Here is a 17,643-nt window from a genome sequence, read left to right on the forward strand (position 1 = left end):
TTTTCCTTGGTGAAAGCTTGTGGCGTATTGAAGACCATAAAGCAGAACAGCTCAGTCCAGGACAATGACTGCCTTAGTGCTGGAGCGATGGCCGTGCTGGCTGGGATGCTGCAGACATCAATATCCAATCCCTTTCTCATCCAAGTTGGCAAATTTTTTCCCATGTGTGCTCTGCGTAAGCTACGAACCCTTGAAAACGTATAAATCTGTTTAACTTAAAGCCTGGAAATCAAATGAAAAAATGATTCCGGTGACCTTACTTCTGCTCCTTGTATGACGAACACGATGGCATCTCAAACCAGTTTTAATGCACTGGAGCAGAGCCTGAAGTTGGCACAGGAGTACAGCTTTGGCTTCAGTTGCTGAGATGCCAGAAGAGATTGGAAGTCCTTGAAATTCTTCCAAGAAGTCACTTTGTCCTGGCTGGAAACTGGCATTTATCAGTGCAGATGATAGTGGTGTATTTTAGATGGCATCAATATTGATTTGTATACAGTGCTAGCTTTTAAATATGATTTAAGATAAAGCTCAACTAAACGTAAGACATTTCTCCACGAAGCATTGATTTAATGTTCATGTTTTATACATTGCTTTCTTTGCGATAGCCTTCCCCTCTGCTTACGGAGACATCCCAAAAATGCTTCTTGGGTTCCCCTATCAGGTGGCTGTGAAAGCCCCACAGACACTTCTGCACGTGTGTAAGTGTGCAGAAGATGCATTCGTGCTGTCCATCAGGCAGCTCCAAATGCAATGAATGCATGGCACTCAATGGTACTCAGCTCAAAGTCGTTCTTTCCCTGCCGTGTGCTTGCACTTGAGTTACTCTTTTCCCATAGAGGAACACGGGGATGCTTGATGGAGGTGTGGGAAAGTGAAAATAGGTTTCTTTCTTTAACAGTTCTATAGGGCAGTTTCTTACATTTTGCTTGTTGGAGTGTTGTGCATTTTAACTGAAGTCTTAACTAGGCTAGGAAGAATTTCCCATTTGATTTGTAGTTAATCTAGAGCAGTTCTTGCCGGGTGAAACTACAGTTTACGCTGAGTGTCATTCGCCGCGTGCGTCTCTTTACTCGTTCTAGGGCGTTTCAAAGTGTGAGGGCTGGAAACGAGCAGAGCGGTAGCTGCCGCTCGCTGCCTGAATGCCGCCGTCCGGATCTCCCAGCAGCGCGGACGTGGCGAGGCATCAGCTTGGGGCGGGAGCGAAGAAAACATCTTCCCAGCAGGTTGGAGCGCCCGGGGCGGAGAGGTGATGCGTGGGGCCGGCTTTAACCAAGGGGCTTTGAGAGCTGCTCGCGGCGGGGCCCTGCGGGCAGGCAGGAGCCGCGTCCGCCCGTCCCGGCGCTGTGCGGTGTCCAAGCGCGGCGCACCGAGCGCTCCGCCCGGCGTTGGCGAGCAGCGGCTTTCCGGCAGCGTTTCTCAGCAAGCCGACCTGTTGTCGAACGGTGGTTTTGTTTTGCCTTGCTTTGATATATATGCATTTTTTTTTTTCTTCCCGCTTGAGGTTTAAAAAGCGGCGTTTGGCCGCTAAGCGGGATGCTTGCATTCCGGCTTACTTTGGTTGCCTGCCAGGTGGAGCTCATCTCGCTCAGCATCCTCCTAACAGCAAGCAAAAATTGCCTCTTCTCCCAAGGATTAATTATTCAAGGCGTTTAATGTGTTTGGAGAGGGGGGGGGGGGTCGGGGAGGCGGCCACTCGTATCCATCCTGGTGCCGCAGCGCCTGTCCCCGCTTTGTCTCGCACCTGGTGTGTTTGCGCGGCTCGCGGGTCTTCCTCCTTCACAGCCGCCTCCGGGGGGCGGCCGGGGGAAGCGGGCCCGGCTCTCCGTCGCGTCGGCCCCGTCCCGCCCCGCACCTCGCCGCCGCCGCCCGCGGGGATGCTCGGGGCGGGGTCCCCTCCGCGGGGGCTCCTCGGGCGGGGCGGGGCGGGGGCGGCCCGGCAGCCTCGCGGGAGCGGAGGAGGGGCCGGGGGCCGGGCGGTGCCGGGCCGGGCAGCGCGGGGGGTTCGGCGGCGGGCGTGGTGCGGCGCGGCGCGGCGGGGCTTCGCCTCTCACTTCGGCTTCTCCTTGCAGAGCCCCGGCGCGCCGCTGAGGGGACGGGGAGCTTTCTCCTGTCTCCGGGCTCGGGTCGGGAAGGAGCCGCCTCGCGGCATCCCGGTCCGCATCCCGGTCCGCATCCCGGCTCGGCTCGTCCCGCCTCGGGTATGGGCCGGCCCGCTTGAGAGCCCGCTGCTGCCCGGAGCGCCGGTGGCCAAGGAAGATGCGCTCGGTGCGGGGGGCGGCCGGCCTCCTGCTGCTGTGCGGCGGTGAGTACCGGGCGGGATGCCCGCCCTCGGGAGCGGTGCCACCGGCTGTTCGGGCCGGCTCCGGAAACCTTTCCCCGAATCTAAACGAGATAGGAGTAAACCTACCGCTTTTTCTTTGCTTTTTAAGAGCGATCGCTAAGTTAGAACAGATGTGAGTTTCCTTGTTCTTTAAATTTATGATGTGAAAGGGAAGAATATTCAAGTATGTTCCCGTGTAAGTTTTTCAGAGATGATTCCTTCTCTGATGCCCTTCTCCCGGAGCTTTATGCACCGTCAGATGAAATTGGGTTTGGATTGATAAGTGACAATGACCAGAAGATGAAAAGTTATTGGCTTGTAACTTAGATGATGCTGCCCACAGATGTGAACTTTCTAAAGCAAACAGAAAATGCATTATATCCCTGTTTCCTCCATATGGCGATGTTTGCCGACGCATTTCTGATGTTTACATACGTAAATCCAAGTTGTTTGCTACAGAGAATGCAGTGCAGCCCTGCACACCACAGATGTGCTTCTGAAAAGAGAAAGTGTGAATGAGACCAGCAGTCAGGTGCAATAAGATTTGTGTACTTGTGATTTTCTAAAATGTGCAATGATGTGCTCCTTCTCGCTATTTCTAATTAATTATAGTAGTTCCCAACAGCTTACACTGCTTTTATGAGTCAAAGATTGATTGCAGATCCTCTGTTATCTTTTTTTTTGTTTTTTTTTTCACTGTGATGAAATACTTCAGGTTGCCTTTAGTCTTTTTCCTCGTTGTTCCATTATTCTTACGGCCTTCTGATCTTTGTAAATACTCACTGGCATTCAAACCTGGGTTGCCTGCAAATAAAATGGGTAGAAAATGCGAAGTCTAAATACTCATTAAAAATAAATAAGTAAATAGAGTGGCTTGTGTTCCCAGTCATTTCACTGTCAGGAAGAATCAGCCAGACTTGGATTGCTCTTGGGTCATCTATCATACTGCTTTACTTTTGTATTTATGGCAAATCCATTTTCTTTAATGTTTGTGGCGGAATTAAGAGAAATCTAGTTTACCTCAGATCTTCAGTCTGAGGGGTTTGGTTTCTTTAATCAGAATAGCACACATGCATTTGCTTGGAAAAGACTTGTAGTGATTTCACTGTAAGCTGGACGGATGAATTTATTCCTGTTTCTGCTGTGGTGCCCCATAACACTGTATGTACTGAACCTAACAGATGCTCAGACTTCCCTTCCGAGCTGCTTTCTCCTATGTCATCTTTTCCTTTATTTCTTCAGTGTATCCCTTTAATTGGATTGCTGTTTGATTTTACGTGTAGTAAACTATGGATGGGGAGGGGAGCTGTCTATGTGTCTTCTCTGTACCAGAGAACAGATAACTAATCTGTTCTTTCAGTGTCAGAACTAAGCAGATGGATATTGGTTCAGCCAGAAACCTGTTGTTGTTAAATATAACCACAAATTGTTAACTCTTGGATTTGTCCGTACCTTGGAGGAGTATTAGAGGAGTTAATTTGAGTTGGATAGGCTGCCAAGTTGATTTTCTTAAAATACCATTTGCTTATGCTTGCACAATCACAAATATTTGTTTACTCTCTCAGCTTTGACTGGTGGAGCTTCATACCTGATTCTCCTCAATTTTTACCAAAAACACAGGAAAAAGAAAAAATTATCTGTGTTTAGGATCACGCTTCAGCATAATGGCATTCATAGTTAGTTCAAGGAGTCTACTGTATTAGCAGTACTGGCTTGGTATCTGTTGCTGGTGAACGAGTGTTTTAAGTTGGGATGTGTGATATTAATTCCGATTTATGGAATAAAAGCTGAGTCCATAGTAGGGTGAGTTGCTGTGTCTTGGGAATATTAGCAAAATAAGCAAAAAAAAAAAAAAAAAAAAAAAGAGTTTAGAAACAAAGTCTGCGTGTGATGCCAGCGGGATGAGGAGTGCATCAGTGTAACTTCAGTGGGCTCCGTCCTGGGGGAAATCCAGAGAGTCTGCACTGATATCTGTGGCTGTCGTACTCTCTCTGGACATGGAGAAGAAGTATGACTCTCAGCTGTGTTAGACCTCATCACATGTGCATGGGTGTCCAACTGTCTGGCTTGCCTGAGCTGTGGAGTTTGGTGACCCTGCCTGAGGTGGGGGATTGGAGATGGATGATCCTTGAGGTCCCATCCAATCCGGGCCATTCTGTGATTCTGAGAGTTGTTTGGGGCTGCATATAAAATATATGATGTAGTCAATTTGTGTAAGTAGCAAAGCTTCTATTTTTTAATATGTTTTATTCCCACATTAAAAACAAAAGAGGGCAATAAAACCATAGAAGTAGTGGGTTGGACACATAGGTGAGGATTCCCACTCAGTATATGGTGATGCTCACGCACTCAGCCTCCCTTGGTACATCTTTGGTTTATCTAACCTGTCACATTTTGGAAAACCTTTAAGTGGTCCTTAAGACATACACTCATAGATGACACAAAGGTTTCTCAAGTGTAGACAAGACTGTATTTTAACAGGTGAGCTGGATTAGTCAATCTGGTGAGCATGTTGTTGGTTGAATGGGTGGGATCTGGTTCTTTGGCAGACCAAAAAGTCCATTTGTTTCGAGGCAGAAAGGATGCAGCCTTGCTGCTCCTTCACCAGAAGCCATGTGGGAGTCTCCTGCAGGCACTGATAATAAAGTGAGGCAGCCAAGAAATAGGGGAAATAAAATGAATGTCTCTTCTCAAGTTAAGACTTCTGTTGTTTCAGCGTTATCAATTAAAAGAAATGCAGATTTGCATTACAGAGTAAGCAAATGGATTTTTCAGAAGTGGCCTGTGGGAAAGACATAGAATTGTATCATCTGGAAAGTAATTTTTTGTTATTAAAGGAAATATTTTCTGGGAGGTGCTCTGTCTTCAGTAAATAGGATTTGTAAGCATTACATATGCTTATGTGTTTTTTTTTTTTTTTTTAGTTTGAAACAGAAACATGTTTCTACATGGAAATAACAGAGATGCTTCTTGAACAATAGTGCTCTTGAATATAGGCTATTGAAAAGTTTTATTGACTGTGGCACGGAACTACTGATGAATGTATTTGTTCTGGTATTCATTTAAGCACAGTGTGGAATCAACTCTTACAGTGCAGCTCCATGCTGCTAGGGTTACTGTTAATGTTTTATTTTGACTGGTTACGATTTACTACAAGTCCTGGCTCAACTCATGTGTTCAGATCAAGGACAGGCTTTAGAAGCCAACTGTGCAAATATTGACATTCTTCTCTTCCAACTCTAGATATTTTGTGTAATATTTGTGTTTCATGATAGAAAAAGGATGCTTTCCCTAGGAAAAAAACACCGATGTGAACAGCCCTGCACCTCTGTTCAGACCAAAGCAGTGCTAATCAGACCACGTAGTGGAGCACAGGCCACTGAGTTGATGGCCAGGCTAAAGACAGACGTGCATTTGTTTGCATGGTTGTTATTTTGACTGTGATCTGGTCGCACAGTACGTGATATTAATTATATTTTCTTTAGATTACATTCCTGTCCGTAGGGAAATATGGAAAGGAGTCAATTTGAGGGTTGTTAGGGTGGTGTGGTTAGGTTGCAGTTGGACTTGATGATCTTTAAGGTGTATTCTGAGCGATTCTATGATTCTGTGGTTCTATCTGAGGAGAAAAGCAAGAGGAACTTTGTTAGATCTTAATTGTCTTGTTTGGAGAGGGCATAGGAGTTAGAAGGAAACCTTGCTATTCTCTTTAAACAGCGCTGAGAGGAGAGTGCTTCTTTCCTTCCTTATTATTTTTGTCTGTCCCCAGATTGAGCTCTTGCACAGCCATATAGGTAAGAGTGGGCTGCTGGTGCCAGTGCTTCCCCTCATGGGCCACAGGTGCCCATACAGCAGTGATACTGCTGCTTTGCTTGCACAGAGCTGATGGCTGCTTAGTCCCAGCGCTCTGGCAAACCTGAGCTCCCTTTAGGCTGAATCTCTCCACTCAATATATTGCTATGCCCAGGTCCTTCACCTTCCTTTTCTCACTCAAGTCCATAACCTGCTGCCTTTTCCATCTCATAAATCATAGAATTGAATCGCTCAGGTTGGAGAAGACCTTCAAGATCATCAAGTCCAACCACAACCCAACCATACTACCCTAACATTTACCCATACATCATGTCCCTGAGCACCACATCCAAATGGTTTTTAAACACATCCAGGGATGGTGACTCAACCACCTCCCTGGGGAGCCTATTCCAGTGCTTAACAAACCTTTCTGTAAAGTGTTTCCTGATATCCAACCTATACCTGGTGCAATTTGAGGCCGTTTCCCCTTGTCCTATCACCTGTCATTAGTGAGGATAGAAATAGCAATGTTTTGGGTTGTTTGTTTCTTGTGGGGAATGTGTGTTAAAATCATGACAATAGGACTTGGTGTTGCATTTATTTCCCTACCTCCCATTGCTATTTTTGCTGCGCCTCCTTTCCTCAATCGCCTGCCTTTGCCTTTCTTCTCGCTGTGTGTTGTAGGGCAACGTTCAACATCAGCTTGATCAGTTGTGCTAGTCATTCTGTTTCAGTCTTGGTCTTTTGCTTCATTCGTGGGTTTTGTTACTAACATAAAGACAGCATAAAGGAAATTGATATGAAGACTATAGCAGGCTAGAATTGTAATGCTAAAACCTACGTTCATTAAGCTTTGATTAACAGAGAAGATTTCTTGTAGTATTACCATATGCAGTCAGCTTGTATGACAGTGCTGCTTCAGCACCTGAATACTAGATGTACATTCAGTAGTATGCCAACATTCTGCTTTCCATCTGTGTTGTATTACAGTCTGCTAATTTTTTTTTTTTTTCTTTCTTCTTTTTCTGAAACAGCAGACAGGACTGGTGAGAAAACATGTATTTTGTTCACTCTCTGTTTCCTCCTCTTTCCCCTGCTTTTGGGCCCTGGCAGGAGGGAGAGGATTTATTTATTTGTTGATGTACTTGCATTCCTGGCACCGTTGCTTTGGCTGGTTTGAAGGCAAGCACAAATTCTGGTCCTTTCAGTACTACTGGAATGGAAGTAACTCATTTTGGGGAAACCAAATGGTTAGTAGCTCTCTGCCCTGTACCTCACCCGTCAACTTTACGGTTTGATGCATAAAGCGTATTTAAAGGGTTTATACTGACAGATGAAAGAAATCAATTCGAAGGAATTCATCGTTCCCACTCCTCCTGGGCTGCTGTCTCCTTCACCATGTGAACTGGCAAAGAGCAATGTGCCGTGGTTTGGGAAAAATCCATCTCATGGGAGCTCGGTGTTTTCCACTGAGCTCTTTTATGTGAAGGCTCAGTCTGTCCGCCGACAAGAGCAGGTCTGCCCTGTTTGTGCATTGGCACCCTTAAGTCTTCTGGCTGAAATGAGTGTTGTTACCTGCTGATGATTGACTGGAATTGTCTCACGTTTTTGAAATGTAACAAATAGCCCAACGCTGCTTATTGGGTCCGTACACTTGTATTTGTAATGCTGCAAAACTAACCTAGATAGTGATTCCCTGAAGTGAACTAAGGTGTGTGCTGAAAGCAGGTTGCTTCAGCATTGCTATGCCCACAGTGCAGTCAAGAGCTGCTCTTAGTTCCTGCTTCATACTTGGTTTTGGCAGGAGAGCATTAAAATTCACCACATCATTCAAAAAAGGCTTTGGACTTGTTTATTTTCCAGATGAACTTTGTTATTTAAAACTCCCTATTATATTTTGGGAAAGTAAACAACTGAAGCGATGCTAGGATAAATAAAGCAATTAACATAGGAGTAGGGTAGATCTGAGGCTTGCATTTTAGCTTGCTTAGATCAGAGCTCAAGTTCAGTTAACAGCTGTGATACAGATTTGTTCTCTGTCTCACTCTCTTAGTTTTACTCGTTTGTGGAATGCCACCATCACTAAGAACCTTTTCTGCACATGGTATGTACAGTTGGTCATGTGTAACGTAACCTCATGACATAATGGTCCTGGCACAGAGTGGAGGAAATACACTGGAATACTTGAAAGAAAACTGGAGTGATGGCACATACAGTAGGGAAAAACAGTACCGGAGTAGCTGTAGGAAACTTTTGTTAATAGAAGGTAAAATAGTAAGTGAACTGAGGTGTGAACAGCCAGAGGGACGTTGCTTCTTTTTGAGCTCAGACGTTGTAAAAGCATCATTAAAAGATAACTGCAGCCATCTTCTTCGGATGTGTTGCCTTTTCGCTTCACATATGGAGAACTCAAAGCTGGTTCTTAAAGAACACTTCAAAAAATAGATGGATAGCATGAGATTTCTGGAATAAGTAATGATCAGACACTTGATTTTAGCCAAAAAGAGGTTAATCAGCTGAACTGGAAACGATCGTCGGTGCTTCAAAGCGTAAAGGAAAATGGTAGCGACTGCAATCAAAAAAGGGAATTAAAAGCTTTACTGGGATAACAGTGCCAAAACCGTAGTATGACTGAATTGCTTTAGGAATCTGGCTAACTAAATCAGGTGATTGTAAAAAGAAAATGGATGTATTATTTCTTATGGTTGTCTAATGGCTTTTCAGTATATGCATTTAGAAAACTAATTAAACATTATATTTAACTGACATGGCAGAGTTGCTTGTGTTGCTGTAATGGGTGTTTTTTTAGTGTCCATTATGACTTTCTTCTTAGTGAGACAAATTTCGCTCTTAGATAATAGGATTAAACCTACTTTTTCTCCTAATTCAGAGACACTAAGTTTTTCTCTAAAGGCAATTTGATTATCTGTTCTCTTTACGTGCAAAATGGCAGAACTCATATTGACATCAGCAGTCCAGAATTACAAATAGCTCCGGAGCCCCCTGAAGACTAGTTTTCCCACTAAACAAGAGCAGGGCATCCATTAGTCCTGTCAGTGCTGTCCTAAAGCTGTTTTGGATACGTGACTTACATTTCAGCATCTTAGAGACACAAAGAATCTTCTTTGTTTTTCTGAAGAGTATGTGCATAATTGCAGGTGCCACCTCTATATGAAGAGCCTAGAATTTGGTGGCTGACAAGAATGTTGTAGAGCACTTCTCTTTGACTTTGACACCTCTATACTGATTGGTTTTGGTATTTTTTAAAAAAATTGTTGCTGTTGTAAGGTGGTAAGGTGGTCTTCCATAGGCTATTATCTAAAAGTGAGAACTGAGAAGTATTTCTGTGCAAAGAGAAATGAGGTTGTAGGAGTGGTTGGGTCTACTGGTTGGCGACCCTGCACGTAGCAAGGGGTTTGAAACTGAATGATCACTGTGGTCCTTTTCAACCCAGGCCATTCTATGATTCTAAGAGTATGGGTGGTTTACAAAATGCAGGTTAGAAAGGACTTGATTCTGTACATTATCATCCCTATCCTTCATCGTTGTGTTCTTCAAAAGTTACCTGTGAGGTTGAAAGTAGCTCAGCTATTTTCTGTACTCTTGCTGTGTGTTTGGGAGGAAGATGCTGCTTACCTGTTCTGCTGCTTGGCACAGAAGTGAGTGGGGAACATTCACGTTAACGCAAATCAAATGAAACATGAAGAAAATCTAGACTCATACAAATTCAGGCTATAACAGGCTTTAAATAGCTGAATTTGTGTGAAATAAATGACGTATGTCTGTATGGGAATACCCAGTACAGAATGATTAATACATGACAACCATCTCAAAGCAGGGGAAGGCTTGAACCGTGTATGTCCTCTAGCATTGCTATCAAGCTTTCTTTTACAAAGAATAAAAACAGATACTGTAATTTCTAAATTACATTGCCATTGCTTTGTGGTCTGCAGGGATGTAAGACAGAAGGATGCTGTTTGTGAAATCTAAATATCAGGAATGGGGGAAGGAGGGCATACGGAAACTTCCATCAGGAAACGGTTTAAACTTGTGATTGATTTCACTTGGAAAAGTATTTGTTGTTCTTGTTCAGAGAACAACAAAACAACAATAAATAGGGAGTTGGGGGAGCATGTGCAGATTTGTGTAAAGGACGTTGCCTGTTGTTGTGATTCTGTCATGTGAAATTGCACTGTGCTGTCTGAGAAGATCTGACAGGACTTTGGAGGAAGCATTCAATGCTGATTACTAATGAAAGCCACAAAGTGCTTCTTTGGTACCTTGTGCTATTAGGGATTTGTTGTGTAAAGCCCTTTAACTTAGCCTTCTCGCATCTCTGATGTATTAGGACCAATTTTAGCAAGGTACATGGGCATATTCTTAGGCTTCCCCTAGATGAGCAAAGCATTTTAGAATGGGTTTGTGTGCTCTGAACTGAATTGTACAGATACGAACATTTAAAAAAGTAGCAATGCGTTTAGGTGCCAAACTTTTCTTTTTTACCTTCTCTCAGTGTGTGCCTAGCCTAACAACTTTCGTGATCCAAAACAGAGGTTTTATTGCTGTATTAGTAATATACTATAATTCAGTGTAACCTCCCCAACTTCCTTTGTTGCATAGCATACAAAGAATCCTGCTAGTTTGGATGCATTATCTTTGGAAAGAAATACAAAAACAAATAGACGTTGAGATTTCCTTTTGCTGCTTTTGAGCAATTCAGGGTAAAGGCTTTCTCCAGTTGAGTCTGTGGATGTTGAAATATAAAGGACCGAGGGCGATGATTTCTGTACAATGATTCATCCCAATTAAGAAAAAAAAAGCATTAGAAGTGTTTAAATTTTGGCTTTAAACAGAGATTTTTAAAGTGATGAGGGGGAACAATATAGCTCTAATATAAATTTTATAGCACGTTTCAATTTAGCAATGCTGACACGCTCTGAATGAGAAAGCAATATAAACAGTTTTATTGCTTTGCTAAACTTTTGCCTTAGTGAACAGCAGAGGAATTGTCCTAAAATGCTTTGCTCAGGGCTTTTTTGGATAGTAGAAGTGTTTATATTATTACATTTTCCAGATTCTTTTATATTGAAGAAATTACCTTAAAAAAAAAAATCATTTAAAACTTGGTTTCTGCCAATTCAACAAGTAGGATGATCTTAAGGGGATGCAGTAGATCACTGTTAAAACCTCTTAAAACAACAACAAAACTAAGACATCTTTTCTTCTTCTTCTTGTATTGAAGAATTTGCCCCTTCCCTGCCCCTTCCCTGCCCCTTCCCTGCCCCTTCCCTGCCCCTTCCCTGCCCCTTCCCTGCCCCTTCCCTGCCCCTTCCCTGCCCCTTCCCTGCCCCTTCCCTGCCCCTTCCCTGCCCCCTGGTAACAGGGACTTTTTCTTATTTTATAACATATTCCATTGCTAAAAATTGCAATGAGATGTAATTATTTTCCTTCCCCTACTAATCCTTGCTGATGTTAATGGTAATGTAAGAATTACCAGTTAGGTTGCACTAAAACTCCATCTAGAACAGTGATATAATTATCTGATGATGACTGGCAGTATCCAGTTTTTGAATTTTGGCTACATTTTGGCTTTCATGCTGCTTTGAATGCAAAAAAATAAATAAAAGAAAAACTAAAAAAAACCCAAGAAATTCAGGAAATAAGAATTTTGCTAAAAGATAGCAATATTTATTCCCAAAGGCTGCTATCACTGCCTAATTTCTGTCACTGGGAGCATCTTAAGAACAAGACAGACAGCAATCCATTGGGGTCAGCTGTGTATATTTGACTTAGCTTGGGTGGGTTAGATAACCTCTGAATGAAAGTTCTGACTCGTTATGGTTTTATGCTTAGGATGTAAGAAAGAGGACAGTTACAGTCTTTTTATATATGAAGTTAATTAATGCCTGTTGTTTGATCAATCAGGGCTCTTGAAGAGATTGTGATAACTTGAGTCTGTCTATGGTGCAACTGGAGAGTCAATATTGAAATATTTAATATTGTTAATCACCAACAGCTGAATAGACAGGAGCTTAGATGACTTTGATGTCGAGCTGAGCTTCTGGAGTTTCTGGTTTCCAGGATCTTCAAGAATATCCCTGGGGATATAATTGATATGTAGTGGTCTTTGTCTTCTTAAAAATCAAATTATAACACCATGTTCAGCATTCTCCAGTCCCAGGCAGCGAGTGGAGGACTGCACACTGGCACTGAGCATTTCCAGTTAGGGCCTTGAAAAAATTCTGCATACACATGACCTTGTCACCCAAAAAAACAGAGGCAGAGCTTTTTTTCTTCTGCAAGAGAAATGCTTTGCAAGGGTAAAACCTGTTGCAATAGGCATGGGATTTGAGCATCTGTTTTCTTACGAGTTAAACGGGATTTATGGTTTGGTAGGCAGTTTGTATGAGTAAAGGAGAACGTAAGGATTGCACAACTGTGCAAAATCACTGCTTAGATTTTAACTCCACCATCAATATTTTCCTTCCTAATTCCTAATTTGCAATTTCCAGGACTATTTATTTGTCTTTGACTTCTGAGAATTCTTCTGCAGTTTTCCTTTTTATCAGTACAGGTAAAATCCTTGCCAGATTTTAATCTTTGAATAACTGCACGTTGTATTTCTTTTGCTGTTGGTTATGTATCTTTCATTTCAGTTAGTATCTGTCATTGCAGCAATCCAGTCATCAGAATTTTCAAATTAAGTTGTTTAAATGTGTGTAATTTAAAATGGAGTTTGGGGCATGAGCTACTTAGCAGCTGTTGGTTGGCAGTGCTGGTCTCGTGGAAGGCACTGATACGGTGTTTTACATAATAAAACCATGGGGAAAAATGGTACAATCCTATAATCCTATAATCCCATTCTGAGGAGATTTTCATTTACCCTCTCTGTGCCAGCACGGCAAAACAGTGTGTTGTATCCTATTCTAAACACAGGATAGAGGCAGGAAGTCACTATGAAGAAGAAATAGCCTATTATTCTTCCTTTCCAAGGACTGAATTGAATCCTAGTTTGTCTTCATTTAAAGCAGAAAACTTACCTTGTCAACTTTTCTTGCATTTGGACAGAATCCCACAGATGTGTGGAACTGCTATTGAAAGTGAAATTGCACTGGACAATGTGATTATCCTTCCAAACGTTCTGATAAAAAGGCACAGCATCTTTGACTTTTAGATGTGTGATTTTTATCTGGGAAGATGTTGGTTGGACTTTTTGTTCTTTTATTTGTTTTCCCTCACATCCAGCTTTTAAATGCTGCGTGAGCTCCTCTTGCAATAGAATGATAAACCTTTAGCTTTAACACTTTTTCACTAACTAAGATAGGAAGGAGCATTATTCTCACGGGTTTGATTGGCAGTCACAATGTCTCATCTTTTCCTTCTCATGACAGACTTATCCCTTTGGCAACTTTAGTTATGACTTTCCTTAGCCATCAGTAGCTAATGGATACAGATGCATCCATTTATCATTGAACAGATAGTTAAACCACTAACAACTCTGAAGTTTTTTGTGCCTGTAAGTATTATTTGTTAGAAGTTTATATGTAGTTTAGATATACATCCCAAATGCCGTCGTGGTTTAGAAGGGAAAAAAAGTTATCAGTGGCTGAATAAATGGAAAATACTACTAAAAAATAAATAAACAGAATGATTTCAGGATTTACAACTACACTTCTGCATATAAGTGAAGAAATTCCAACAGAGTTAATGTTAAAATGTTTGATACTCTTCTGTTGTTGATATCAGATCTATTTAACTGAGAAAACAGGTTTCTGTTAAAATGAAATCAGGAAACTGTCAATGCACAAAGTACTGTAAAAAGCTGAACGGGCAGAATTTTCATACAGTAGTTCACAATAGTTTAATGAGGTCAGAGTCTTTTCTAGCATCAATTAACGAAGATAGACTTCTCTAGACTTCAGTTGGCCTGCAGATGTTAAAATACTTGAGATGAAACTGCTGCTATTGATAATAAAGATTAGTTTTTGTTTTCAAGACGTGGTGTTTGGTTCTGGGGAACATGTACATTGAGACTGATATTCGTTCCTTCTGTTGCAGTAACTTTTCGGACATCAGTAAATCAAAACTGAATCTGGTGCCAACTTCAAGAGTTTTTGCAAATTACTTTTGAATAAAAGCTGTGAAAGGGTGGATTTTCCTATTTATCTCAATGGGAATTTAGTTTTAAATAGTGAGTTAAATACGGATCTTGGAAACTCTTTCATTGCTGATAATTTTAGTGGAGCTTCTTTGGTAAAGAATTCATCTATTTTGTTTCTATGGCAAAAAAATGGACAGTGATGGCCATCGCAATTGCTACCAAACTTAGGTGAATATTTAAAAGGTTCTTCAAGCCCTAGACAAATTGTCACCAGCAATCCAAACAGTGGAGTAAGTTGCAGAAATTGTGTAATGGCTCCTTATTCCAATTGTATTCCGTTGTTTTTTTAATCACAAGGTGTTATATGATAGTATATGAAATGGAAGTTTTCAGCCTGAGGTGAGTCTACTAGAAATTAAATTCACCTCATGGAATGTTTTTAAGATTCTCCTTCACTAAATTAGCACTCCTGTTATTTTGAAGATGCTGCAGGAGAATCAGATATGTTTCAAGTACTTTGCATTTTCAAATTCGAAAATTAAGGGTCAACTTATTGTCAGCTACACAACCAAATGTGTGTGAGTTCTATTTGGTTTTACTGTCTGTGGATTGGATCTTTCTCTTGATACTGGTGTTTGTATTGTGCCCATGTCAGCTGAACGTCCAGGGAGAACGTGTTATATTTTGCTCACTTGCTCTTGAAATACATTCCTCACATAGCAGAAGATCTGTCAACTGTAGTAAAACTCCATGAAGTCATTTTAAAAAACTATTTCAGTGCTGTTTACAAGTAAATATGAATGATAAACACGCATGTTGTTCTAAAAGAAATGGTGAGGATTATGGGAGAGGTCATACAAAATGCTGGGAACCTCTGCTGTTGGTGATGATATTCCATAATAAAATTGTGGCTGACCAGTTTTACATACTGTAGATCGTTGGACTGTTAAGTGTAGGAGAATAACAAACCATTCAGGAAGAAAAAAGTCAAAGCAGGTTTAAATAGGTTTAAGATGATGCTCAAATTTAGAATCGAGCATTCTTCAGAATACCAAAGGTTTGCCTGGTCTGTCTGCAGCTGTTAGGTTACTTGGTTTGTTTAGATTAGAAATCTGTAAAGTAAGGATTAGTCTGATTAATCTGTAAGGTAAGGATTTCCTCTTTGTACATTTAGGCTGGCCAGATCTGGTCCAGGACAGTTCTGGGCACTGATGTCATACTTGAAGTATCATATTTTAGCAACTGCTGATTAATGCCTATTTCTGTCAGCAAAGCTGGATACATTTGTCTAGTGAGAAAGTGGTGAGAAAAGAAACCACCGTTTCTTGTCATGCTGTCACATCCCCCAAACAGTTGTGGTATTAAGCTCTGCTTTCCTCGCACTCAATATATGTGGAATGAATGAGGCTGTTTTAGACTTCTGTTTTTATAGTTAACTGAGCTTCGAAACAGTCTCCTAAATCATCCTTGCCAGTAGCATTAACTACCCTTTTGCTGGTAGTCAGAGATTATTCTACAGTAAGTTAAAGGGTAACTCATCTTCTTTTGTGATGACAGGAAACATGGAAGGATGTAAAAGATAATGGCTAATTCAAAGCAGATCACTCCACTCTGCTTCTGGAAATCCATCAGCTCCATTCAAACACAGATTTGAAATTTTGCAACAAACTTTGAAAGCTCTTTCCTTTTCGCTGCCTCAGTAAATTGTTATCTGGGCAAGGATGATGCAGATGCCCTTGAATTATGATGCCTTTCATTACAAAGGGGTGAATTGCACATGAGCCTGGCATTCAGAATCCCGAAGGATTCAGCCACTGTGTGTTTTTGTGCTTCAAGAAAGGTAAAAGGGGGATGCAAAATAGGCAAGTGATGTGATATTAAGGGAAGTTTTTTTTTTTATCCTTCCTTCTCCTTTTGCACAGACGAGCACCTGAAAATGCACGCATTGAAAAATGTACTCATGCAAAGATGACTCATCTGGGCTGTGAGGCTGGGTAGCGAGGTGACAGGAGCAGGTGGAACAGCACAGCAGCAGGTGAATTGATCCTTAGGTAAACACCTGTGTTTGCTTTTTGTTTTATTTTCTTTTCAAAGACAGCTGAAGCAAAAGAAAAAGGAAAATGTCACGTACCAGTAAGCCACAGAAGATCTTTCGGAGGGGACGTTTTACTGAGAAAGAAGCTGCATCTAGCTCTCTTCATATGACAGTTCCATCTATACTTCCTTGTTCATCACTCGTGGTTGGTTCTGATACACAAAAGCTGGTTGTTTTGCCTGACAGCTAGATTGTTGCTGTTGTCGTTATTTGCTTCAGAAAAAAACCAGCTGGCTGACAGTTTGGGCTCGAGAAGATGCAGTAAATGGGATTGCATCAGGATGGCCAGCCGCTGCTGGGTTCCCCAAGGCTCCATTTTAGGGCCAGTTCTCTTCAATGATCTTACTAAAAAAAATATCTGCATACAAGACCCAAATGGATACTAAGTGAGTTTGCGGATGATGCTGAATTAGGAGGAGCCGTTGACTCTGTGGAGGGCAGGGAAGCCTTACAGAGAGATCTTGACAAATGAAGGGGCTGGGCATTAACTAGCTGTTGGAAGTTTTATAAGAAAAGGTGCCAGACCCTGGACCTAGAATGAGACAACCCTCATACAGACTGGAGGATCAGAAGCTGGAGAAGAGCCCTGCAGAAAAGGATTTGGGGGGTCTGATGGACTGCACGTGAAGTGATTTAGTGGCATGCTTTGGCAGCCAAAACCCTGCTGTGCTCTGGAATGCCCCCAGTCCCAGTGCTGCCACGGGGGAAGGGAAGGGATGTCCTGCTCTGCTGTGCATTGAGAGGCCTCACCTTGAGCGCTGGATGTGGGTTTGGGCACCACAGGATAAGATATAAGGTTGTCAGGGAGCGAATGAGGGGTACTAAGATGGTCATCTGGAGGGCAGATGATGTAGTGGTTGTGTCCCTGCGTGTGCATGAAACAAGAAGAACCTCACAAAACACTGTCCAAGGCAACATTGAAGGAGAGTTACCTGTTCTGAGCAGCTCTGTTTGAAAGTAGGTGCAGAGTCCAGATTCTTCGTTTACAGCCACTCTTAAATCTCTGAGTACAGGAGTAATTTACTTAGGCAGCATTTAGACATGACAGTCACGAACGCCATAAAAAATTATGAAGTAGATTGCTTTTGCTAGGCAATGATTATAATTACCCACAACTCTTGATATGTATCATGTAGCATGAATCATTTTTAATTTCCTGGGAACAATGCAACTTAAGGTACCTTTCTTCAGCAGGCTGTTTGATTTATTAGAAAACTACTGCATCCATGTATGAAGAATTCTGTTAATCATTGTTTTGCATCATTTTTACTGTGAAAAAGTGGGAAACGTGGTAACTTGGGTGTGTTAGAATGCCAGCGTGCATTTTAACATGCT

The 17,643-nt window shown here is 42.0% G+C and overlaps 1 protein-coding gene across 1 annotated transcript in view; it reads left to right on the top strand.

Annotated features, from left to right (window-relative positions):
- Nucleotides 1–2,068: 2,068 nt before the first annotated feature.
- RET (ret proto-oncogene) overlaps nucleotides 2,069–17,643 on the top strand; it is a 79,812-nt gene continuing 64,237 nt past the window's right edge. The window contains exon 1 of the mRNA XM_090144740.1: nucleotides 2,069–2,302. Coding sequence (XP_090000866.1) covers nucleotides 2,257–2,302 — 46 coding nt within the window. The 5' untranslated portion in view covers nucleotides 2,069–2,256. The remainder of the gene's footprint in view (nucleotides 2,303–17,643) is intronic.

This window comes from Phasianus colchicus, chromosome 8 (assembly GCF_987193195.1).
Source record: "Phasianus colchicus chromosome 8, bPhaCol1.hap1.1, whole genome shotgun sequence".
Classification (NCBI taxonomy): domain Eukaryota; kingdom Metazoa; phylum Chordata; class Aves; order Galliformes; family Phasianidae; genus Phasianus; species Phasianus colchicus.